Source organism: Phalacrocorax aristotelis, chromosome Z (assembly GCF_949628215.1).
Source record: "Phalacrocorax aristotelis chromosome Z, bGulAri2.1, whole genome shotgun sequence".
NCBI lineage: Eukaryota > Metazoa > Chordata > Aves > Suliformes > Phalacrocoracidae > Phalacrocorax > Phalacrocorax aristotelis.
The window spans coordinates 32762048-32788910 of record NC_134311.1 but is presented as its reverse complement, the minus strand read 5'-3'; the positions used below and the strand labels follow the sequence as shown (position 1 = coordinate 32788910).

The following is a 26863-nucleotide window of genomic DNA, read 5'->3' as shown; positions in this document are numbered from 1 at the left end:
CATATAGAAAAGTATCAGCATGTTGTGGTTTAACCCCAGCAGGCAACTATGCCCCACATAGCCACTCACTCAGTCCCCTCATGGAGAAGATGCACCAGTTCACTGTCTAAAAATCAAATGCATCCACTGAAATTAGTAGGTGTTATATTCAAAACAGGTATTTATTGAAATTTTTTCATAAAATGTTCAAGTTAAACTGTGAAATTAGATGTCATAGAAGCATTTTGATATTAAAGATTTACAAAAGTACTAAAAGAATAGAAAGGCTTAAGAAAAATCCAACAACTCCTACTAAATCCAAACCCTCCTCTTGGGCTCAGAAAGTTTTGAATATTGTTGCATTGCTTCTCCTGGTTTTTCACTCTTCCCTAAACAAATTTTGATTGGCTACTCTCAGGGATCATATACTGGTCTTGCTGAATCCTTAGTTTGACCCCACAAAGCTGTTCTCATGTTATTTTAATATGTACCAATATTCATCCAAGTAATCCATTGCAAATATGCATGAGGGGAACAACTGCCCTGCAAGAAGGATGAAACGCCAGCGGTAAACAGCAGAAAGGCAAATATGAATGTATAGTTTCTTAAGAAGAAAACTAGGTATTAGACTTCTGTTAGTTCTTGCATGCACAAGTTTGATGGTTTTTTTTTTTCAGCTGAGTGCCCGAGTCTGCTCTTCCATAATAAAAGCGGTAACTGGTTTGATTTGGAGTATTTGGCAAAGAAAAGATATTTGAGCTTTGTACAACAAATACTTGATCAAAATCAGCATTATTTTCTAAATGGTTAACTTAATGTGATTAACAATAATGAAAAAGAAAAACTGAAAGGAAAACTTCTTAATCTGGAATTTCCCAAGTAGAAAACAACACTTACACAAACACAATGTCCCCTCTTTTTGAGTATGCAGGAATAGCACTGGCAATTGTTGCAAATCCATATGAGTATATAATAGCTTCTTCTGTCCTCATGAATTTTGCCAGTCGTTCTTCTAATTCTAAGTGCACATCTATATGAGAGAAAAATTGAAAAGATCTTAGACAGTTTACTTCTTTTGATATCAGAAAGGCTAACATCACTTTTATAGCAATTATCTAATTGAAGCAAACAGAATGTTTATCTTTAGGAAAAGTGTTACAACAAATAACTTCCCAAAAACCAGCTGCAACCAATCCAGCCTTACTTAAACTGACATGTAACCCAATATTAATCAGAAGTTTTGATAGATCTGAAAATATTTATGTAATGTGGTTCTCTTATGTTCTTATGCAACGGTAATTAAAAATCTACTTGTGATTAAACCACAAGGAAATGATGCAGCGTTCCTGGACTATAACTAGGGAGCACAGTTACTACAGTCAGACAACAAATAGCTATGTAATTTATAGCAATTAATGAGGTCCTGTTGGCAGACTGTCAGTTCTTCCAAGCTGATGCTTCCACTGCATATAGCACAGCTATCCTTGTAACAGAAAAATGCTCTTGTCAGGCTGCAATCACATACCATCTCCTGAATGCATTTCAGCTAACAGAAAAGGTCACCATCTCCATGCTAGAGATTACTCACCCTCAAGATTAATTGACACAATTACACACACAAGCATTTCCCAAACCAATTCAGTCAAAGCGCCCCATGTTAGAAACAAAACACCACTAAATCATAAGACTAAGGAGGGTAATACGACATGGTGAGTGGATTGCTGCTGCAGAAAGGTGACCACAGAGTTAAGTGTTCTGCCTAAAAGCAAAATAACCTGTATCAAACAAACTGTTATTTTACTGATGTAACTCTCTTGCCACTACCTGCTTCTGCTCGCAAATGTTAGTCAGAGAATTATGCCTTTCATCAACTGGAAATAAACAAGATTAAAGGGCAAAGAGAAGTCCTTAGTGTGTGACTTGAAAGATCACCATTGGCCAAATGTTACCTTTCTAAAATTATTGAAAGTTCATTGAAACTAAAATCAAATGAGGCAATATCAGTTAAAAACACAGATTCTTCAATAGCCTATGAGGCATGGTTATTGCCATGGTTATGACAATGTTGCTATTTCTAGCCAGGTACCAACATCAAGAACGTAAAAAAAAGGGCTTTGTAAAAATCTTAAATTTGCCATACTAAACAATTATCTAGCATAACATAAAATTCATATATTTATACAATAAAAGCAAAAGGTAATTCTTCAAACAACAGTCTCCCAATCACAACCAAGAGCAATTTTATCCATAGACCGCAAACTATAAATCTTCAACAATCCTCTCCTAACATTTACCTGAGCATCAAAAAAAGGAATGGAAAGGAATTCTTTTATTTGGTTTTCCACTAGTTTTAAATGGAAACAAAACATTTCATCACTTATTATTTGAAAGCTTTCTTTTCTGCCTATCACTTTGATCCAGCTGTAGTAGATGTACCAAATATTCAGAGAAACCTAGAACAAAGACCAAAGTCTTTGGAAGGAAGGATACTGATTGGAGTTATCTAATTTACTTTCTGATAGAGATTTTAAGTAGTCCTTTTTCAGAATCTCTGCATCTTTTCCTTTATAGTTACATGGACTTCAGGACCAATAAACCAACCTCCAGACAAGCTTAAAAACAGGATGGATGAACTTAGATTCAATTGTTGAACAAAAAACCCAAGAAAGATCTTTTTCTGGCAGCAAGCACCAAAAAAAGAGGCTGGCCACATGGCACTTAAAACATGCAATATAAACAACGTTTAGCCAAAAACGTTCCTACCTGAAGCCCGACCAGTAGAGAATAACAAGGGCAAACAAGGACTGGAATACTACTTTGAGTGCCCAGCTCAAAGACCACCTATATCCTTCAACTAAAAAACTGGAAAAGATTATGAGACCATCACAGTTAAAAATTAAAACTTGCATGCTCCTCACTGAGCTTTACTCAGTAACAACCACCACTACACTGAGCAAAGGCTAGTTAAAAACAGTGGGCGAAAGATACACTGTCACCAATAACGAGCTAATGGATATAATCAGATTTTTGTTAAGGAAATAAATTTTACAAGTCTAGTAAATTTTGCCAAAGGCAAGAACATTTAAGTTCAGAATGACATAGAGCATACCCAAATTTGAATCAACATTACATAAGGGAATGAATGCTTTGTATAATCTTGAGGTTGAAAAGCTTAAGACAGTACTAATTAAGGCTTCACTACCATTCCATCATGATAAAATCAGAATACTATCTGACTCTCGTATTCTTCATTGCAATGATTTGCTTTAGTCTCTGGTTACATCACTTGGATTAGCGTAGCTTAAGTGAAAGCTTCTAACACTACCTAGAGTACATTTGCAGAGAGGAAGATATGATCGGAACAGCTTTCTAATTATAATTATGAAACCCTAATGAAGCTATTATTGTCAACAACTGCTATGAAGTGCCAGCTTAGTGCCTAGTATGTGCTTGCATGCAAGTCAAAAGCAGAACTAAGACCAAATCCCACATCATCTTTTATGTATTTTATCAGGTAGCCAGTCCTGATCTCCCCAGTAGTACTGAAATTGTGGCTGCTAGGCAATCAACAATAGCCTTAAGAAAAACCCCACCACCAAAAAAGTGATACACCCCTCAGCTGTCATTGTGGAGCAAATAACCACAAAGATTCGGTTATGTGTGCATATACTAGTATCTCAAGTACAAGGCATAGATGCAGTTTTCAGGGATATAGCACAAAGCAAAAATGTCTTAACAGGAACTCACTAAATCAACAAAATCCTTTCAAACAGGCGGACATATGAAGAATCAAGTCTTCATTCAAAATTAGTTATAACATCGTATCTGCATTTCCAAATAAAGAGATCTCTAATATTGATATGAAATATCAGCCCCTAAGAGGGGATAATTCAGAGTGACAACAACTGACAATCATCAAGTAAATCCTATATAGCTAAGTAAGAGGAAACTACATAGTTCTGGAGACAACATGACTCATTTAATGAAGTCACAGCACAAGAAAAATTGTGTTATAAGTTTGAGGCATAAAACATTACTGACCCAAGAAGTGTTTCTTATCAGAGATTCACAATCCTGCACTACTCAGTGTTTAAAGTCAAGGGAAAATGGGAAGACAGTTTGGTATCCAACAGGAACAGCAGGTATTTGTCTCAAATTTTAAACCAATTCTCTGTTACTTTACCTGTAAAAGATGATACTTCTGATATTTGAGTATAACATTATTTCTTCACTAGTGATGTCATGCAGCAATACCATAGATTATATTCCCTGCTTTGTGAAATAGCATTTACCCAAAAAAATTCAGAAGCCAATGAACAGCAACCAAACTAGGTGCAAAAGCTATACAGTTTGGATTTTAGGATTAGACCTCCAAAGAGGGCAGGAATCAACCCAAAGAACCTCACTTATCAGAGAAAATCAACTTTTAACCACTCTGCTTAGAATAATTCCTAGAAGTAAGCAAAGTGAAAGATTTCACAAAGCTTAAAATCAGACTGAACTCAAAAGGCAGGAGGCTTTAGCTTCTTTGAGGTTTCCAGTGATTTTGAAAAAAACCCAACAACCAAAACCAAACACCAAACCAAAACAAACAAAAAAACCCAAAACACCAAAACCTGTATGAATTCCAAGAGATCACCTCTAAACTATTCCCTCAGTGAGGGAATCTAGCTTCCTAAAATCTCTCTACTAATCAAAGAGCTACCATTACCTTCTTTAGGAATCAGTTGTTTCTAGGCTAATGAACAATCTACAACATTGACATCAAAGACAACTTCGTTCTGATATAGACTTCTAACAAATCAAAATAGGTACAGCACCTGGTTGATCACTAGCTTGATTAACTGAGAAAAGTTCAAGTTAGTCCTGAATTCAAGTCAAGGCTATAGGAAGCTAACTCCGTGGAATCGTTTCAGTACAAAGACACTGTGAATTCCACCACCTCTGGGAAGAGACTGGAAAGTTCACAAGAAGATGAGTAAATGGTTTTAGCCTGCAACTGCACAGCTATTCATGTATTACTCCTTGGTTTCCATATAGTATTTCAAAATACCGATGCCTGTAAAGAACTATCTCCAGAAGCTGATATTTAACAACTTACTATTTCTAGAAAGAATGAAAAAAACCTTAGTAGCACCTGCTTACATCATAAAATCTCTCAATTACAACACTTAAGTTATCAGTAAAGGAAAACTTCATTATATCATTCAATAAACTTAATTGATAATCTTTATCACAGAAATCAGACTGCCCTCTTGTGGTCTACTTAGAAACTTATTAATTTACACTCAAATTCACCCTGCATGATTAAATTCTAATATGTTTATTTTCTCTTTCTACTATGGTGACCAGAACTAAACCAGATTATATTTAACTTTGTAACTCTCCTCCAAGACCAGCTTTAGAAAGAGTAAGAAAACACATAAAATGAATAAGAAACAGAGCTATAAACAATAAATGTTATAAATCCTTAACAACTACAGTAAAAAGCGTGTTAGAGGGCAACTGTTCTTCACAGCAGTAGAAAAAACTTGCTGCTTATTTTGGCTGACTTACCAAACCAGTCTGAACACCTTTAATGGCAGATCAAAGAAAGTTACTCACCAAAAGTACCATAGAATCCTCTAGGTCCACAAGTGCCAACACCATATTTCTTCAGAGATGCCTGGGCCGCACTCTTTAACAGAAAAGAATTACAGGAACTATTTATTCCTACACTAAATCTCTAACTCTGCTATATGCTTCACATTGACAATTCTATAACATTGTACAGAGGCCAGTTCTTGCATCATGTAACATGACCTGCTTTACAAAAAGTATAATAATGTGCTGAATTCTATGAATTAATTTCACCTCAAAACTATTTTACACAAGTGTTTAAGCATTGTTAATTGAATTCTAATGATTAAGGACATTAGATATTAATCTAACTTGATAATCAGCTAGTACACTGTAAGTGCACCAGATTAAACTTTAGTAAAAAGACAAACAGCACAAAATTGCAAGGTTTATAATCTTTCTTGCTGCTTTAGAAGTATACTTCCTTGACAAAGTTCATGCCTTCTGAAGTTGCTCTTAACTTCTACAGAACATACAAAGTGAAGGAGGAATAATCACACAAACACAGTAGCTACAAGCACTCACCTTAACCTTTTCATTATCCAAAAGTCCAAGAAAGTTAAATGATGCGAAGTTTACACATTCCTTGCCATTAACAGTGATTATATGGGTGGGAGGACTGAAAGAAAGTTATAGATATATTGTTATAAATGAACAGTTGCATTTTCATAAACTGTCAAACAGTACAGGTGTTTTGTTTTTCAACAGTAAAAGGCACACAGCTTTTTCAAGATTCCCTCTTTCCACTTCTTCCTTTGCAGCTGCCAGACAATATTTAAATTCAGTATCAAGTCAAAAATACACTACCATAGTCAGCAAAAACTGTGTTCCTGTACTTTAATAAAGAAACTATGAATACGTTCCTGAGATATTTAATGATTCCTGTTGAAAACCTAATTCATACAAAGATGACTCCTGAAGAGATAAAGATTCCCCTCTAAAAGCAGTGACAGCTATCTGAAAGGACTACTACAAATAAAGATGAAATTTTATTCCTACTTACTTGCGTAACAAAAATGAATTTTAAACCAATGTTTTTGTCATAAAGCAAACCCACAATACCCATCTTGTACTGAGTACAACTCCTGAAATATAGGTACTAGCTGTAAGCAGACAGAAGTATTGTATTAACTGTCACATCAAGCTTCTGATTCTGTTTAGTCTGTAACAGTTGGACTATCTCATGTAATCAGGAAACACAGAATGAGTGAAAACACCCAATATTAACAAATGAACAAGAGCACAATATATATGAAGGGCAGAGCATTTTTCTGCCCTAAAAAATTATGATTTAGAAAACCATTTATTAAAAAATTGAGGACAAAAATAGCTATTATGCCTTTAAATGCAAGCATCATACCTATGTGCTGTACTCTAAAGGCAATCCTGTTTTGGCAATTGTACCCTTCAGTATTACAAAATCAAAAGTTTCAATTAATCACCTAGAGTGTTGACAAGCCTCAAAGCTGAGCCAAATACAAAATCTTATGTCTGTCCATTTCTGTATGTGTTGTCAAATATTACAGTTGAGATCCTATACTATTCTTCAAACACAATAGTTTCAACAAGCTCTCCCCACGTGGAACCTAGCACTGAGCAATTTTCACAATCAAAATTAAACAGGGTTGCTCAAGTGACAAATGCCTGGGCACAGCTGCTCCAGATCTGGCTTCTGACAATATCTGAACGGGTACATTTGGTGTGTAAAGCAAATAAACTTCAAGTCCAACCTATTCACTACAAGTTAAGAAAAACACTGAGCTGCCTGAACTTCACTTTAAAAATAACCCTCCATGATTTTCTTTTATATCTGTTCACTTTAAAAATTAAGCACATGTTACTTCAACCAAGCAATTGCAAAGCTTAAAAAACAGCTTTGGAAATCTGTCTACATACACAGTGTATTTGCTGTGCATCTCCATCACTGTCCTTCCATGACATTAAACTGACACAAGCTGAAACTGACCCCACAAAGGAGCAGTTCTGCATTACTACAGTGCATCTTCTGCACAGTAGTATCATTATACAAACACACAGCAAATTGTCTTGGGAAACTGACTGACATTAGAAATATAGCTGGATCTGTTGCTTTGTCTTTGTCTTGCTCATCAACGTGCTGTACCAAATGCTGGAAATCCTATCACGTAAAACAACTACTTAGGCCGGCAGATATTCACAAGAGCAGACCTATACCTATGCATTTTGGCACTAACACGATATTCAGTATATCCCCAGTGTACTATTTACAATTTGCTCCCACAGCTCCACCTCTCAAACCTAGAAAATACATTGATGTTCACCAACAATTTGCCCCTAACAAAGCTGCAGCCTCATGAAAACATGGCCACGTTTTGCGAGCAGAATTTTACCCTTCTAAAGGAACATTCCTGGTTAGGCAGAAAACACTAATGGAAAAGCTTATTCCAGTGAATAATTACATCTAAAACATGGATGTTAACACTGTTATAGAATCATAGAATGGTCTGCGTTGGAAGGGACCTTAAATATCATCTAGTTCCAACCCCCCTGCCACGGCCAGGCACACCTTTCACTAGACCAAGTTGGTCAAAACCACATGCAACCTGGCCTTGAACACTTCCAGGCATCCACAGCTTCTCTGGACAACCTGTTCCAGTGCCTTAGCACCCTTGTAGTGAATGTCTTCCTTATATCTAATCTAAATCTATGCTCTTTCAGTTTAAAGAATCACTGTGTGATTCTGTGAAAACCATCACCCTTTGTCATATTGCTACAAGGCGTCGTAAAAAGTCCTCCTCCAGCTTTCTCGCATGCCCCCTTCAGATGCTGGAAGGTTGCTATAAGGTCTCCGCGGAGTCTTCTCTTCTCCAGCCTGAACAACCCTAACTCTCTCAGCCTGTCTTCATAGGAGAGGTGCTCCAGCCCTCTGATCATCTTCCAGCTTGCTCCAACAGGTCCGTGTCCTTCTTATGTTGGGGGCTCCAGAGGTCAACACAGTAATCCAGGCGGGGTCTCATGACAGCAGAGTAGAAGGGGAGAATGAACTCCCTTGACTTTTGGTCATGCTTCTTTATAGGCAGCCCAGGACACAGCAGGTTTTCTGATTTCTGAGCTGCAAGTGCACATTGTGGGGTCATGTTGAGCTTCTCATCAATCAACACCCCCAAGTCCTTCTCCTCTGAGCTGCTCTCAATCTAGTCTTCACCAAGCCTGTATTGTGCTTGGGATTGCCTCAACCCAGGCATAGGAGCTTACACTTAGCCTTGTTGAACTTCATGAGGTTTGCATGGGCCCACCTCTCAAGCCTGTCGAGGTACCTCTGGATGGCATCCCTTCCCTCCAGCATATCAATGACACCACACAACTTGGTGTCGCTGGCAAACTTGCTGAGAGCACACTCAATCCCACTGTCCATGTTGCTGACAAAGATGTTAAACAGAGCCAGTCCCAATACCAATCCCGGAGGACTGCCACTTATCACTGGCCTCCATCTGGGTATTGAGCTGTTGACCACAACTCTTTGAATGTAACCATCCAGGCAATTCCTTATCCACTGAGTGGTCCACCTGTCAAATTCATGTGTCTCCAATTCAAAGACAAGGATGTTGTGCAGGGCAGTGTCAAATGTTTTGCACAACTCAAGGCAGACAACACCTTGCCTTATCCAACAACACTGTAACCCCACTGTAGAAGGCCACCAAATTTGTCAGGCATGATTTACCCTTAGTGAAGCTATGTTGGCTGCCACCAATCACTTCCTTATTTTCCATGTGCCTTAGCATAGTTTCCAGGAGGATATGCTCCACGATCTTGATGGGCACAGAGGTGAGACTAACTGGCCTGTAGATCCCCAGGTCATCCTTTATCCCTTTTTAAAAATGGGCGTTATGTTTCCCTTTTTTCAGTCAGTGGGAACTTCACCAGACTTTTCAAATATGATGGATGGTGGCTTAGCAACTTCATCTGCCAGCTCCCTCAGGATACACAGATGCATCTCATCAGGTCCCATGGACTTGTGTACCTTCAGGTTCCCTAGATGGTCTTGAACCTGACCTTCTCCTACAGTGGGCGGTTCTTCATTCTCCCAGTCCCTGCCTTTGCCTTCTGCAACTTGGGCAGTTGTGGCTTGAGCACTTGCCGGTGAAGACTGAGGCAAAAAAGTCATTGAGTACCTCAGTCTTCTCCACATCTTGGGTAACCAGGTCTCCCATTTCCTTCCAGAGAGGGCCCACATTTTCCCTAGTCTTCCTTTTACCCTCAACGTACCTATAGAAGCTTTTCTTGTTGCCCTTGATATTCCTGGCCAGATTTAATTCTACCAGGGCTTTAGCTTTCCTAACCTGATCCCTGGCTGCTCCAATAATTTCTCTGCATTCCTCCCAGGCTATATCATATCACAGAATCTTCCTTGCAATGTCAAAAATAACAAGTATTCGCAAAAGGAACACAGTGAAACGCTTAATTTCTTTATAGTTTCACGTATCCACCTTCACCTAGTATAGCACAGTTCATTAGCTATCATGGTTAGGGACAACAGTTATGAGATACTGAGTGACACAGCTGAAACCATAAATAAAAATATAATTTCAAGCTATATTCAAAGAACTTGCAAGCAAGTCCTTCAGAAACTGTGTCTTTAAGGGCCAAAAGCAATCCATCTGTACTTAGACCTCTCACCTAACTCTTAGGTGTTGCATGTATTGAAAAATCAGTCGCAGAACATGATAAAGTTAAAAGCCACATCATTAGCGCCTTTTTATTTTAAAGCAAAATGAGAATCAGCATGATAATTTTGCAGACATACTGTTTTAAGAAATAGGTTACACTTTCTCAGTAAGATCTCGTACAACTAAGCTATCTTGGTTATTAGTTCACAGAAAGGCTACCACAAGGAGTAACTAATTTCTGGACTGTGACTGAGCCATCATGGGTATCTTCTTCACCACTGATCCAAGATGGGTTACTTTTTTTGTCTGGACAAGTCTCTATATTATTGGCTTTGCTTATCAATTGGCAAGGATAGTGGGATTATGCAAGTGTTCGGCAGAAAGAAGCATACTAACATAAGGCACAAACTGCCTTGCACATTGAGGGAGGAGGAAGTCTGCCTCCTCCCTACGGTGGGTCAAAATCTTTACTGAAATATTTAATACTTCCTAAGTAGTTATGAGCCTATATAAACCCTATCCACACATTAGTGCAAATATGCAATATTAAACCATCACATACTAAGATAATAAGATTTATGTAAATGAACATTCATGGTAGATGTTAATACATGAAAATCATTGAAAGAAAACTACCTTACTAGCGTCAATAGGGTCCCCATAAAATACAAACTGAACAGACAACAGAAATGCTCTTGTGCTGGAATTAGGATACAGACACTCGCTTTTCATATTAATTCTGAAACGTGGGTTAAGTTTGTAGCCCCAGATACAGTCTCATAGCTGTTGAGCAACTTACAGAAGGTAGTTAGTTGGCAGTTTGAATCTTAGAAGGCAAATGTCAAGTTTTCCCCATAGCCAGTATTAAGTAACAGCCACAACACATTAAAATTCTGTCAAAATACATTCCTTAGTTGTAAGCACTGGAAAGTTCTAAATAATTTATACATTTTTCAAATCACTCTAAAAGATACATTTGCTCAGATTTTTTTAAAAACATCCAACACTTCCTTTAATTCCGCAGCACTGCTTCTTTCAAAATTCTGAACAATAACAGAAGGATCATTCACATCACAGTTGATTAAAATAGGCATTCCTTTTCTAAGGCAGACTTTTCCATGGTGGCAGAACCATCAAAGTGGAGCTCCCTATGACAGCAAATAATTGTGCTCTGTCACTAAGTTAATTTATTAGTGTCACTAGAACAATTTTTAAAATGCTTATATTGTTAAAGTTACAGACAATCGAATCTGAAGCTTGTGAAAGAAATTTCAAAGCCATTTCTGAAATACTGTGACTCTTGCCTAAGTCAACACACATTTTAAGAGACCCACAACACACGAGGAAGTAATGCTGAGCCATAATGTCCTCACAAAACAACTTCACTGTCAAGCATCTCCACTTCTGACTGCCCAAAGAGGAACAACTTTGCAGGAAGTGCCAAGTGGCTAGCCACAAATCAGTTTCTTCTGAAGTGATTTGTGATGACACAGTTTCACCCCAAACCCTACACAGAGGTGGTAACCACTTTTGGAGGTGTAATTCTACATAATTCAGAAAAAAATTAAACACATTACTACCAAACAATACAGACCCCACAATGAAGGGAACAATAAAGCCCCCCCACCAAATATTAAAAAAAAAATATAAAAAACAAACCGAAACCCAACAGTTAAAGAAAGATTTTCATAATAAGATAGCCTTGATAACATTGCAAAACCAAGGCCATCTCTTCAGTGGCAAATTCAGTCCTGCTATCTAAAAATGCAATTTGTTTATGAAAGGTTTTAAGGATATGAAAATGCGTAGTAAAAAATACACTTAAAAATATGGACATCGAGTATTTATGTTGAAATAAAATACAGAATTTATTTTTATTTCATTTACCCTGTAACAATGTTGTAGTTGAGAGCTGGGTGATCTTTTGGTACGGGAGGTGCAAGAGGCTCTGGCTGCCATTCTTCAATCAACTCTTCTTTTTCCTGAACAGCAGAGAAGAAATACTTCTTAAAAAAGGATTTCCATTAGAAAAGACATTATGTGCTAATAAACAGTTGGTAATAGTGGTATGAGAAATTATGTATGCTAATATGCGTCACCTTTCTGAGACACTAATAATTTATATTATTTTAGTGCATTCAACTGAGGGGCTCTAAACTCTTCAAAGGGAAGGAGATGTAAAGAAAGACAGCCCAGCTGTGCCTGTTCATTACAGATCTCATGATACAATAATCAAGAGAAGAGATACTAACTGGGTGTCCCTGCCAAATTTTAATCAATACTGTTTCGTTCAGTCTATTATTTATGAAAATCCTCCTCTGCAGTTTATGTAACTGAATACAAATTACATAATAATTCAATAAAGTTGCCTCCCTTTACATTCTCAAGTCTTCAAAAGTGCTGTTTAAACAGCCGAGGTATTAAAATACTTAGCAAAATAACATACACATGAGCAGGATGCAATGGAGGAAAACTGCCAAATGCTCAAGAAATGGTAACAGCAACTACTAAGCCATGTATCCTCCACCTAACTATGGAGGAATACTGAACGCACATTTATTTTCAAAGTGCTTTGGAAAACCTCGGTTAGATGATCTTCCAAAGGGCATGCAGTGGACCAGCATAACAGGTGCATTAGACTAGTTCCACATAAATTTGCAACCACCCAGGCAAATCACCAAAATCATCCTTCATACCATGAAAGCAGAACTTTCCCAGAGGATTATCTACTAGTACAGCAAGACATACCTAATAATGTATTTAACACACTAACTTTGAATGGTATAACTACAATGGGTTTATATTTCTCTATTATTTAAAAAAACAGCAGAATATTTAAGGCTAATTATTTCAATATCAAAATTCTGTAATTGATTTTTGAAGCAATACCTTTTTTCCATTTTTATTTTTTTCCAAATATACTTTTCAAAGCCTTCAAAACAATTTAAAAAAATCAAAAGGAAACTTCAGGCAACAATACAATTAGTCTCATGCATTTCCATAACTTTCCTTTTATTAAGCTAATGAATAACTTTGTTTCTAGGTATTTCCAGAGTACTAATTAATATGCCAGGAACTCCAGAAAGGTCTGTTTCAAAACACAAACGGAAATTTCAATAGCCCTGTGTTTCAGAAAAGATCCTTTTCATGTGAGCTTAGTCACTTGTGTTTCTAATATTTTGCAGACATAATTTAAATACCTTTTTATTTAATTTTGTTATGTTAGATTTCTGACTGAAATTTAACCCTTGGGGCATATATTTTAAAGGAAATAAAATGTCATTAGTATGTGCAACAGAATTGAATATATTCATTATTTTGAAGTGGCTACACTTACATTACAAAAAGCACTTAGTTTCTTTAGGCACCATAGGACAGACCCCAGCTGAAGCCTTGCATGCAGCTGTGTATGTGTTGAAATGCTGTTCCACGTATTAAGGAAAAGCAGGGGGTTTTCTTAATTTACCCTGTGCTAGTGCCACTCATAGCAGGTCAAATAGCAGATTTTAATGCTTCAATTAAAAAGATCCAAACAGATAACTGAACACCAGAGAACAGAGCAATAAATTTTGCTCCGTGTAAATATTATTGACTACTATTCATTACTGCATTCTATTATAAAACCTCATGTTTGACATGACTCAGCAAATACCTCAAGAACCCTATGGGAGAAGACTACCAGATGATACACCCTATAAAGATTAACACACAACCCAGTACCAAAATGGTGGAAAAGTAGAACCCAGCTTCAGGTTAATTTCAGAGTGGAACCACCACCATAACCCTGTATGCAAAACTCTGCTGATCCGAGACACAGAGGTACAATTCCATCCGCATCTCAGAACACATACTGGTGTGCATCTCTATATCTCATTGTTACTTGGAAAGAAAAAAGCAAACCAAACATAATTGAACACTAAGCGTGCTGACCCACTGCACTGCAAGTCAGCAGCTGCTACAGTACTGCTCTCCCAGCCACAAATACACTCCTGTACCTTGTGTTGGCATAGGCAGTTACAAAACCAGACAACAACCTTGTTCAGAAAATGATCCAGATGAAAACTAACTCAGCAAAAGCAGGATGGATACATAGCTAAACTAGATCCCACAACAAAGCAGTCCCAAACAAGACTGGCTGATGCTAATGGGAAACCATATCCTGAATTACAGCTGACCAGCAGTATCTTATAACTTCTCAGAAGAGTTCGAAAAGACTTCTGAAAATCAAAAAGCAGGATGTATGCTCATGCAGCCCTCACTCTGCTCCTACAACAGTTGGTGTCGAAAGGCTCCAAATCCCTGATACGCACTGTAGCTTGCATCAACAGTTTTGAGTTCAGTAAGGCCTTTGATGCTGTCTCCCATAACATCCTCATAGGTAAGCTTAGGAAGTGTGGGTTAGGTGAGTGGAGAGTGAGGTGGATAGAGAACTGGCTGAACGACAGAGCTCAGGGGGTTGTGATCAGTGGCACAGAGTCCGGTTGGAGGCCCATAACTAGGGGTGTTCCACAGGGGTCTGTGCTGGGTCCAGTCCTGTTCAATATATTCATCAATGCCCTGGGTGACGGGATAGAGTGTAACCTCAGCAAGTTCGCTGATGATACCAAGCTGGGAGGAGTGGCTGATACACCAGAAGGCTGTGCTGCCGTCCAGCGAGACCTGGACAGGCTGGAGAGCTGGGCTGATGGGAACCTGATGAAATTCAACAAGAGCAAGTGCAAAGTCCTGCACCTGGGGAGGAACAACCCCATGTGCCACTACAGGTCGGGGGTGACTTGCTGGAAAGCAGCTCCACTGAGAAGGACTTGGGAGTGCTGGTGGACAGCAAGGTGAACAAGAGCCAGCACTGTGTCCCTGTGGCCAAGAAGGCCAGTGGTATCCTAGTATACTGTGATTCTGTGTTCATTTTGGAGCACAGGGGCAGGAGGTTTGTGGTTTTTTGGGTTTTTTAAATTTTTTTGTGGTTGTTGTGGTGTTTTTTTAATTAGGAAGCAGAATAAATCAGGGTAGAAGTGATGCAGCCTGTCAGTTATGGAAGGATAAACAAGAAAAACATTAGATGACATCGAATGCCTAAAGCGGAAGGACGTAGGAACCATGGTGTTTCTTCTGTTTAAGACCTGAATGCAAAGAACATTTGAACAGCTTTTATACAACATAGTTCATAGGGAGAGCAGGCAACATATGTACCTTTTCTTCAAAGAGGATAGAAATATGTGCAAGCATGTACTTAGCTTTTTCATTTAATACTAAGTTTTTTTAATTAAGGGTACAAAATACCACCAAACAGCTTAGCAACTGATACATAAATTCAATTAAGATCTTTTTGCCATGGAGTATAGCAGGAAGAAAAATAGTATTTATAGAAGGACACTGTAACTACAATAAACTAGCGTAGTGCAATTGCAGTTGAGATCTGTGAACATAAAGATAATGAGCAATTCCTAATTAGTACTTCTCTCCCCCATTCATTCTAAATTGTAAGAAGTTCCCTTCTTCTCTTTGAAGTGTTTGCAGCACACAAACTGACAGTGTAGGTGACAAGCCACAGATAATATGTAGCAATATCCTGATTTTTTCCTTAACACAAAAGAAAATGTAGAGCAGAAGACTAATCCTCCCTTCAAACAACAGTTTCACTAATTCTAGCTCACATTAATTCTCCTCATCTGTTACAGGGAATTTTGCTTTTTGGTGGACATGGGAACATAAACGACAAACAACTGCATCTTCACATTTTATGTCTTTTGCTTCGACACGTACTTAGCACAGGCAGGAGTCTACCAAAGGTTTTGTGATAGAAGTTTCTTCATTATGGTGGGGAATTGGACATATTGGTGATTGAGTACCAATCTCAATTTAAAATAGCCATCCACACTGCAGATGAGAGAGTCCATACCCCTTCCTCTTTCCATTCACCAAACATCTAAGTACACTGGCCTGTCTTGCTGACTTTTCAGGGTAAACATGACAATCTCCCTCTGACCAAAAAGGCAGAGCAGAAGCAGCCTTTCATGCAGTGACCCCATATTCAGAACAGCACTTTTATCTTCTAAACAGGCACCAAATTTCGCATCAGTATCAAGTAGTCTGAAAAAAATGTTAATTATCAAACATATAGATAAACCAGATTTTATTTCACAGTGTAACAGCTTCAGTATACAGTTAATTCACTGATTTCTTCTTAGTTCACTGTACTGAAAATATCCACTTGATGAAAACAATGAACTCAAAACTTTCAATTTCCACTCTCTAGAGCTGTAATATAAGTGAACTCATCTCTTGGCTCTTCCTCTTTCCCTTTTATAACAGTTTTTAATTTACATGGTGGAACAACTGAAATGACTGGGGGGTCGCAATGGACAGTTATAGGCTCGTAAAGACAGGCGGGTTAGAAGAGGTGGAGGTGGAGGAGTCAACTATGGTGATTGCGACTGCTCTATGGAATGCCTCTGGGTTAAAGTCAGAGGGGTCATCTCCAAGCAGGACCTCACAGTGGACATCTGCCTTCGACCTCCTAACCATGATGACAGTGCCAATGAAGTGATACTTGGGGCACTAAAGCAAGCTTCTGGCCAACAGAACCTGGTCCTTATGGGTGACTCCAACTACCCAGACATCTGCTGGAAGAACAATATGGCAGCTTGCATGTCATCCACCAAGTTCCTGGAAGGCATAGAGGACTGTTTCCTGATACAAATGCTAGACATGCCAACCAGGAAGGAGGCACTGCTGGACTTGCTATTCACAAACCAAGAAAACCTGCTTTGTAATATCTCGGTTAGTGCTAGCCTTGGCTGCAGCCAAGAAGGCCTACAGGATGCTGGGTGGCATCAAAACAGGCATCACCAGCAGAGATAAAGAAGTCATTATCTCACTTTGCTCAGCACTTGTCAGGCCACACCTGTGTGCAGTTCTGGTCCCCGCTATACAAAAAGGATGTGGACAGGCTGGAAGGGGTCCAGAGAAGGGCCACCAAGATGATCAAAGGACTGGGAAGCCTGCCATACGGGGATAGGCTGGGAGAACTGGGTTTGTTCAGCCTTGAGAAAAGGAGGCTTAGAGGGGATCTCATCACCATGTGCCAGTACTTAAGGGGTAGCTACAAAGAAGATGGAGACTCCCTTTTTACAAGGAGTCACATGGAGAGGACAAGGGGGGATGGACACAAGTTGCTCTTGGGGAGATTCTTATTGGACACGAGGAAAATTTTTCACAGTGAGGACAGTCAACCATTGGAATAATCTCCCCAGGGATGTGATTGACTGGGCCACATTGGACACCTTTAAGATTTGTCTGGACAGGCTGCTGGGCCATCTTGTCTAGACTGTGCTCTTCCCAGAAAGGTTGGACTAGATGATCCCCGAGTTCCCTTCCAATCTGTGATTCATTGAATTTATATAAACTTAAATGTCACATAAAATATTCATATCAATATCAAATGTGTATAATTTATTTTTATTAGTAATATACAATACACATGAACATATAAAATTTTTATATTTTATATATTATAATATACCCACTTATACATTTGTGCATATATATAAACATTTTAAATATATTTATATATATATATAAATAGTTTTGGGTGGTTGTATTTTGTTGATTGCGATTTTTACTTTTTAAACACCAGATACCTTGGGTAAGAGAAATATTGGGCATAAACACATCCAACGCAAATTATGTAAATAAGTTGCCTTGTTGACTCTTTTTTGACAAAAGGTAGCAATTATGTCCATAAAGTCAGTTCTTAGCTAGCACTAGTGCTTTGAAACAGTGTCATACGTGCATCTGTGTCAATATCCAAAGACTAATAGTATTTTATTATTTGCTGGTCCTCAAATAACAGGTATTAATTACATGGTATTTCGCAGAATCACAGACTGGTAAGGGTTGGAGGGAACCTCTGGAGACTGTCTTGTCCAATCCCCCTGCTTGAGCAGGTACACCAGGGCAGGGCGCAGAACTGTGTTCAGGCGGGTTTTGAACAGCTCCAGGGAAGGAGACTCCACAGCCTCTCTGGGCAGCCTGTTCCAGTGCTCTGTCACCCTCACAGGAAAGAAGTTTTTCTCATATTGAGGTGGAACTTCCTGTGTTCCAACTTATGCCCGTTGCCCCTTGGCCTGTCACTGAGCACCACTGAGAAGAGTCCAGTCCCATCCTCTTGACACCTGCCCTTCAGATATTTATAGGTATTGATATGATACTCCCATACTCTTCTCCAGGCGGAACAAACCCAGGCCTAACAGCCTTTCCTTATAAGGGAGATGCTGCCGTCCCCTGATCATCTTGGTAGCTCTCCGCTGGACTCTTTCTCGTAGTTTCCTGTCTGTCTTGAACTGGGGAGCCCAGAACTGGTTGCAGTACTCCAGATGTGGCCTCACTAGGGTGGAGTAGAGGGGGAGGATAACCTCCTTCAACCGGCTGGCCATACTGCTTTTACTGCAGCCCTGGATATTGTTGGCCTTCTTGGGGCCCATCAATTTGTGAGGATCCAGTTTGCCTAAATGATCTCTAACCCAATCCTCCTCAACCAGGGGAAGTCTTGCTTTCTCCAAATTTTTTCTGTCACCTCTGGGGGCTGGGATGCCTGAGGACCAGCCTTAGCAGTAAAGATTGAAGTAAAAGCAGCATTCAGTAACTCCACCTTTTCTGCATTCTGCATCACCAGGGCACCCACCTTGTTCAGCAGCGGGCCCACAGTTCCCACAGTCTTTCTTTTACTACTGATCTATTTGAAAAAGCTCTTCTTGTTATCCTTGATGTCCCTTGCCAGGTTTAGTTCCAAGTGGGCCTTGGCCTCCCTTATTGTATCTCTGCATACCCTGATAACATTCCTATATTCCTCCCAAGTGGCCGGTCCCTTTTTCCACATACTATAAACCTCCTTCTTCCACCTGAGTTTTTCTTGAAGCTCTTTGCTCATCCATGCAGGTCTCCTGGCTCCTTTGCTTGACTTCTTCCTCATAGGGATGCACCAATCTTGAGACTGGAGGAAATGGCACTTGAATATTGACCAGCTCTCTTGGACACCCCTACCTTCTAGAGCCCCAGCCCATGGGATTCCTCCAAGCAAGTTTTTGAAGAAGCCAAAGTTAGGTCTCCTTAAATTCAGGGTTGTAATCTGACTTGTTGCCCTGCTTCTACCACGCAGGATCCTTACTCCAACATCTCATGGTCACTGCAGCCAAGGCTACCCCCAACTCTCACATCCTCAACCAGACTTTCCTTGTTTGTTAGTACAAGGTCCAGCAGCACATCTCACTTCATTGGCTCCTCCACTACCTGTGTCAAAAAGTTATCCTTGATGCTCTGCAGGAACCTCCTGGACTGTGCATGCCTCTGTGTTGATTTTCCAGCAAATATCAGGATGGCTGAAGTCCCCCATGAGAACCAGGGCCTGTGACTGTGAGGCTTACTTCCAGCTGCCTGTAGAAGACCTCATCGACTTCCTTTTCCTGATCAGGTGGCCTGTAGTAAATGCCCACAACAGTGACATCCATATTTGCCTGCCCCTTAATTTTTGCTCGTAAGCTCTCGACTCATTCTTCCTCCACCCCTAGGAAGAGCTTGATACATTCTAGTTGCTCCCTCACACAGAGCAACTCCCCCACCTCGCCTTGCTGGCCTGTCTTTCCTGAAAAGCCTGTAGCCATCCATGACCACATTCCAGTCATGCGAGCTATCCCACCATGTCTCTGTGATTGTGATCAGACTGTGGCCCTGCAACCCCACACAGATCTCTAGTTCCTCCTGTTTATTCCCCATGCTGCATGCGTTGGTGTACAGGGATTTCAGAGAGGCAACTGAGCACGCACGTTTTCCTGGAGGGGTGCATGAGGATCCTCTACAGCCATACCTTGAGGTGGTTGGTGGTCTTGTTGCCTTCTCGTGAGGCAGCTAAGGACCTTTGTCGCTGATCTGGTTGGCCTGGCTTATTCCCCCATTGGATGTGATGGCATTTAGCATTGCCACTTTGGACCCTGTCCTCTGAGTCCTTCAGTTTAAAGCCCACCTCACCAATTTATAGAATCATTTATCAGTATGGCATAAATTGGCACAAATTTCTCTCTTTCAAACCATGCTAATACTTAAGAGAACCTTCACCTACGTAGCGAGTCTTGGCTCAAAATGACTGAAAACATTTCCAGAACAGACTCCATCTGGTCTTCCCTGCAGGACAACATCTGATCAATCTCTGAATGCTGTTCCTGCAGAAGAGAACTCTTGTGGCCTGCAGTATTTCTCAGCCATGCATTAAACATTTCGCTCTGACAGGAACTTTCCTCCTGACTAATATCACTCTAATAAAGCTGTTCCCACGCAACTACTGCAGTGAAAACACTAAACCCAAAGAAAACAACTATTCCTCCCATCCAAAAATGCTAAGATGTGGCTCCTAGTAGGACTTCAGACGTTTTGAAATAAAAGCTCAATATCACTGCAGAGTGAAAGACACATACATCTGGAGGGCACCTTCCTTTCACACAAATGGTTGTTGGCTGGAAAGTGAGCTTGTAGCTAAATGATGCCATGCAATCTCCCACGGCCTGCTCCAGTCCTCAGTGGCACTTTGCAGCTTTTCCATAGATTTTATTTTTGGTGAAAAGCCCACAAGAATCTATATGTCTAGCACCCAGTCTGGTCACTGACTTATTTGCCCTTCCCCAAATCCCAAACTACGAGGAACTTACATTCACAGAGAAGTGCTCCACCTTTGTAGTTAATGATTTGGGAAATGTCATTATTTTGTAATAGAACCAACAGGAATACCTACAAATACTACTATTAAAGGATGACAGGCAGCTGAAAGCTGATCACTGCACTGGATTTCGTAGTACTCTTTTTACTCATTTGACTAAACCCAGAAGCCACCTTCAGGGTGGATTTCTTCACTCTTTTAAAAGCGTGACTCCTAAGTGCACCAGCTTGCACAATAGATCATCTACCTCTGTTTCCCCAGGACAGACTGGTCCTGACAGATCACATTAAGATGGCTGTGCAGCAGGGGTATTCTTCAGTAATATTTATTACAAGGGGCCAGCTCTGCTCTGGCAGCATCCCCAACAATAATTCACAGAGAAACTCTAAGTATCATTACATGAGTGGCTGACATAAAAGTAGCCTGAGCTCCATTCACCTGGGCTTGCCTATCACCAGTGCATGTACCTGAGCAGCCTAGTATTTCTTTCTGGTGTGGTGAAAACTGGACACCGCAGCATGAATCAAACTAGATCAAATCAGGAAGCAAATCAGCAGCCTCTTCGCGGAACGGATGGCATGCTACTACACGCAGCTCAACATGCACACAGATACCTGGCTGAGTGGGATCTCGTATTCTATGAAACAGATTGCTCTGGGTCTGGCTGGGATGGTGTTAATTTTCTTCATAGCAGCTGGTATAGTGCTGTGTTCTAGATCCGTGACCAAAACAACACTGATAACACACTAATGTAGCTCTTGCTGAACAGCGTTTGCACAGTGTCAAGGCCTTCTGTTTCTCATTCTGCTTCCACAACGAATAGACTGAGGGGTACACAAGAGGTTGGGAGGGACTCAACAAGACAGATGACCCAAACTAACCAAACAGATACTTCATACCACAGAATGCATGCTCAGCAGTAAAAGGGAAAAGAGGGGGTTTGGGAAGTTAGCCACCTTCTGCTCAGGAACTGGCTGTATACTGGTCCATCCATGGGAGGTGGTGTGCGATTGCCTATCACTTGTCTTCTTTCTCTCTTCTTCCATTTCTCCTTTGCTTATTAAACAATTTTATCTTCACGCACAAGTTTTCTTGCTTTTACTCTTCCTTTCCTCTTCCCCTGACTCACTGAGGATGGGGGAGAAAGTGAAGAAGCAGCTGCGCAGCGCTTAGCTGCCTACTGCAGTTAACCCATAACACAGACTAGTATCAAGTATCCGAGGATTTTTAGTGAAGATTAAGGTGGGGTGGGGCGGGGTGTCCCCATGGCTATTTGCCTACACAAAGTAAATGAGCTCTTTTCACAGCAATTACCCACACTGTAGAAAAAGAGATAGAATCACTCCACACCTCTGATTTATCAGTCTGCTTAAGTCCTCCAACTGTAAAGGACTTATTCAGATTTCCACTTCACTGTTGTATATATGCTTACTTTCAATAAACTAACTGTAGACAAGACATTCTCTTCCAAATACAGGTCTTCCTGTGGAAAACACTGGTTCCATCTTCAGAGGTCAATGGTAAAGCCAACTAGACTTAGCTCTCCTTCATTGTCAGCCAATCTGAACGTACGTACCATCAGACCAAAGGGCATTTCCCCATAGCATTCTTTTTGCCATCAAGATACAGCTAAATAAATGGTAGAAGTGACAGTGTCTTTAACATCTCAAGTCAAACCCTGTGTTGTAATACAGCTCTTAGCACTCTGCAAAGTTTTTTTTCTGTGCCTTGCAACTGTGAGTCAATGTATCCAGTATCTATTTAATACAATTCTTGATCACTTTGGATTCTTTCTAGCATTCACATTCCTTTCCACTCCTCAACTTTTGTAAAGTTTGTATAAATCTCTTCGAAGTATCACAGCAATAATGTATTTGCATGCTTCTATTCTTCAGAAAACCTACTACTACTGCTGTCCTGCCAGTGAACTTTACTATTGTCATCCTGCAAAAGTAGGTTATTAAGCATGAGCTGTTTCCAAATGTTTTTCCCCCTTCTGACCCCCTTCTAAGCCCCTGCTTCCACTGACTGCAGCAGACCAGCTACATGTGCAACCTCCCAGTTGCTCATTGCCCTCAGTTAAGAAGATACAGAACAATTTTCTTCTCTGCACTGCACTGTTCCAGATTTGCCTGAGCACTTTCTTAAACACCTCAGCTTCAGCAAAATGGTCTGTCAGTGAATAAAGGAGATGACCTGCAACTGTATGGTAACATTCAAGAGGGACACTGAAATATCTGAATGTAATCCTTACTCTGTAAGGAAGAGAGAGATTTCAGCTTTTTCAGGTCACCGATTAGGCAAGAGTAGCAATGAGCCTTCTCCCACCATCTACTGCAGAGAGAATGAATCTTTCAGAAGAAAAGAGTTATCGTCCAAAATAGATCCAGAGATCAAAACCGTCTAATGCAGGAAAACTCTATCAAATGAACTATCACAGTTTCTGAATAGACAATCAGCGGCTACTTTAAAGCTGCAGCATATCTTCCTCGGTGATCCAAACATTAAGCGCTTCACCTTCGGGTTCACTCCCCCTCTGCATTCTAATCAAAGGTGGCAAACTTCAAGAACCCCAGGATCAATTCAAACCCTTTCAACCACAAAACTGAACTGGCCTTTTTTGATTCACTCTCAGCTCACTTCCTGCCTCCAATATTAAATGCCTCCCATAAATAGTCTAAAGTGTTCCCTACACTACTCTAAACTGTTTAGTAAGTACTCCCCAAAAAAGGACACTGCCTGCAGATTTCCTCACATTTACAGTCTTGTGCCTACAGTCCCTGCATCATGTTCACTGATCCATTACACAGAGCCCACGTGCTTAACATGTATCCTTAGCAAGAATAAGATCAAAAAGCATGCAAGCACATGATGTAGATGTGAATGACAAGGTAAAACACCCATAAATCTGTTCCAGAAACCTTCCTCAGTACCATGAAGAAATGTCAAGTGTTTTATGCCATTCATAAAGAATACCATTCCTGTGAAGCTCTAGCAAACTAAGCCTGTTTGTTATATGGGACTTCAGATCATTCACATCAACCCCTCGCACACACAAACTGGTTGTCACGTTGCAATGTATCACCATAGTTCATCTTTGACTGAGAAAAATGAGTGCATCCTTGTTCACCTCATTATTTTCACATTCAGAGAGTGCATCCAATCATCCTTTGAATATATCCAATAGCATCCTCTGATATTATGCAGCAAGCCCAACTACAGACCATGTCTCAGATAAACTAGTCCAGGGACACCTCCAAAACAAACTCTACTCATCCCTGATAGTCTCCAGCCAGTAGCCAGGGAGAAATTCCAGTCTTCACAAACAATTACAGCTCTTTTTTTTTTTTTTTTTTTTTTTGAGACAACTACATTGCAAAAGAAGAAAATTGCTGCTAAGCTACGAAGTTTTTCGGAACCCCCTTAACACTGTAAGCTCTCAGAGTTATTACTCACAGATACGATGTGTACAGACTGAACATTTTCATACTCTCTACACTGTTATAGTTCCTTTTGTTTGGCAAGGTTTTTTTAGTGTACCTTCTGTTTTTAAAAATGCCATCCATTGAGTAGAGCTCATGTCAGCTTTTCATAGCTTAGCAGTCAGTTACATCACTATTTTTATATTTCTCAGACTCAAATGCAGTGCTACTTTAAAAGCATGAACTGAAGTGTTTAAGCAATAACCAGTTTTTTAGTCCAAAGTAAGCTTACCCAGCACAATTTGTGATGAAGCAGTGGTTCAACACCGAAATATATCAATAGGTATAAGCTTTTTCTCTAAAGAAAAGTATTTTTCCACCATACCTTAGGTGTTAGATCAGATCGCTCTTGAAGCTTATATGTCTTGGAGAAAAGAAGTCTGATTATCCATAGAATTAGAATTCCTTCCAAAATGAGATGGTAAGCAGGAGCCTGAAAACAAAAGCACAAAAATAAGTCTACAAAGAATTCTATTTCAATCAGTATGACACTGTGCAACAGTTTCATCTCTACTGGTACACTCTGGAAAAATCCAAAGCTGATCATAAGCTGATGAGTATTTCTAAATCAGTAAAAATTATAATTCTATGGAAGTGGATTGCTTTGCAACTACTACATGCAGCTGTTAACTTCGGTTTGAATGGATTTATTCTGCTGTTAATGAACAAGGCGCACTCTAAATTGACAAGCAGTTTCAGTTCTGCACATGCACATAAATTGAATATTCACAGTAAAGGCAGATAAGCTGTACAGGTTGCACCAGCATATGTGAAGGCAAAAGCTGTCAGAAGAAGCAGAAGTCTCCTGAGAACTTGAAGGTCTGTGTGATCTATACACACCACTTAAATCCTACATTCTTATAACTTATAGTCCACCAGCAGCAACAGCTACTATTATTTACAAAGAAACCTAACCCTGCCCTCATAGCCCATTTTTCTTAGTTTCACAGGCATAACCCAACACGGTCACTAGAAACAGTTTCGCCCCTGTGCCATTTACTCTCTTGTGTGGACACAATATTTAGCAATATATATGGCAAACCAGAACAGAAAGTTGATCCAAGTTAGTTAGCCTCTTTGGGTGCTTGGAGGGAGGAAAGTCAGTTTCATATGTACACCATGACATCTAAAGAACACATGGTATAGTAGCAGCAGAGGTCCACACAAATTACTTCCCATGCTTTTCAGTGCCTGCAATGATCCCAAATTCAATATATCAGACGGTGCAACCGGCTTCAGTAGCTAAGCTCTTCTATATTTGTGCTGCAAACCCTAGTATAAATTCTTAAAAAGTCACCAAGCTTGGCCAAAAGGAAGGGAGGGAAACAGACTGTTGACACAAGAAAACTGCCTATCGTCAGGACATCCTTTTTAATATCATGAAACAAAGCCTGGATTCAAACATGTCACGCTGATCCCCTCCAGGAAAGAACTCAAACATAAATATTTAACAGTCGTTCCTTCCTTTGTAAATAACACTTCTAAGTCACAAACCCTGGCCTTACACTCATTACTGTGACTCTTATGAAGGTTTAATGCTCTAGCATACACCGTAAATGTAGCTTTATAAACTTAAATAGAGCAAGACATAAGGGCGTGCATCTATTTTTCCAATATATAAGTACGGCGCACACACATGTATTGACAACGTTGCGAGGGCAGTCTCACCGGCCGGCGGCACCGGCCCCGGGCAGGCGAGGCACGGCGCCGCCCGCACCGCCGCTGCCCTGCCCTGCCCCGCCCCCGCGATCCGCCGGCCGGGCCCAGGGGCCCCCTCGCACCCACCCACGACAGCCGCGGGGCGACCGAGGGCCCGTCCGCCCTGAGGCGGCTCGGCTGGGCTCGGCGACGGGACCCCTTCGGCCCCCCGCCCCCTCAGTCCCGGCGGCGGGTGCATCCCGGCCGCTCCGCCCTCCCTTCCCGCAGCCGCCCCGCGCCGGCGGCCGGACAGCACCCCGGGCCCGCGCCCCACCTCGTAGAAGGCCTGCACCATCTCCACCAGCACCCACTGCTGCCCCACGCCCGCCATCACCGCTTCCGCCTCTGCGGCCCGCCGGGGCGTCGCCGCCGCCGGACGCCGGCGTCGGGGGCGGAGGGGCGGGGCCAGGGCGGCAGACAGCGCCCCCTGCGGCCCGGCGGGGCGAGGCGGCCGGGGCGAGGCGGCCTGTGCAGTGCAGCCCCGAGCAGCCCCGCGCGGTGCTGGGGTGGCGGCTCGGCTCCGCTGAGGAGAGCGCGGGAGAAGGCGCGGGTTTGGGGCCACTCGTCGTAAATTCTGTCATGGTGGTTTGTAAAGCAACGCTTTTTCAGCCGGTGCCTGTGGCCACTCCGTACTCCTGTGTCAGTTACTTAACGGTTACTGCTCCTCGTCCTCATCACAGCAGTTTTCTCTGGTGGACCCCATCAGGGAGCAAGGCCAGACTGGAAAGACACAG

At 40.9% G+C, this 26863-nt stretch overlaps 1 protein-coding gene across 1 annotated transcript in view; it reads right to left on the bottom strand.

Moving 5' to 3' along the window:
* SPTLC1 (serine palmitoyltransferase long chain base subunit 1) overlaps positions 1 to 26533 on the bottom strand; it is a 42529-nt gene extending 15996 nt beyond the window's left edge. The window contains exons 1-6 of the mRNA XM_075078211.1: positions 26404 to 26533; positions 24757 to 24864; positions 12132 to 12226; positions 6124 to 6217; positions 5584 to 5656; positions 877 to 1009 (exon numbers count right to left, since the gene is read on the bottom strand). Coding sequence (XP_074934312.1) covers positions 877 to 1009; positions 5584 to 5656; positions 6124 to 6217; positions 12132 to 12226; positions 24757 to 24864; positions 26404 to 26460 — 560 coding nt within the window. The 5' untranslated portion in view covers positions 26461 to 26533. The remainder of the gene's footprint in view (positions 1 to 876; positions 1010 to 5583; positions 5657 to 6123; positions 6218 to 12131; positions 12227 to 24756; positions 24865 to 26403) is intronic.
* Positions 26534 to 26863: the final 330 nt, after the last annotated feature.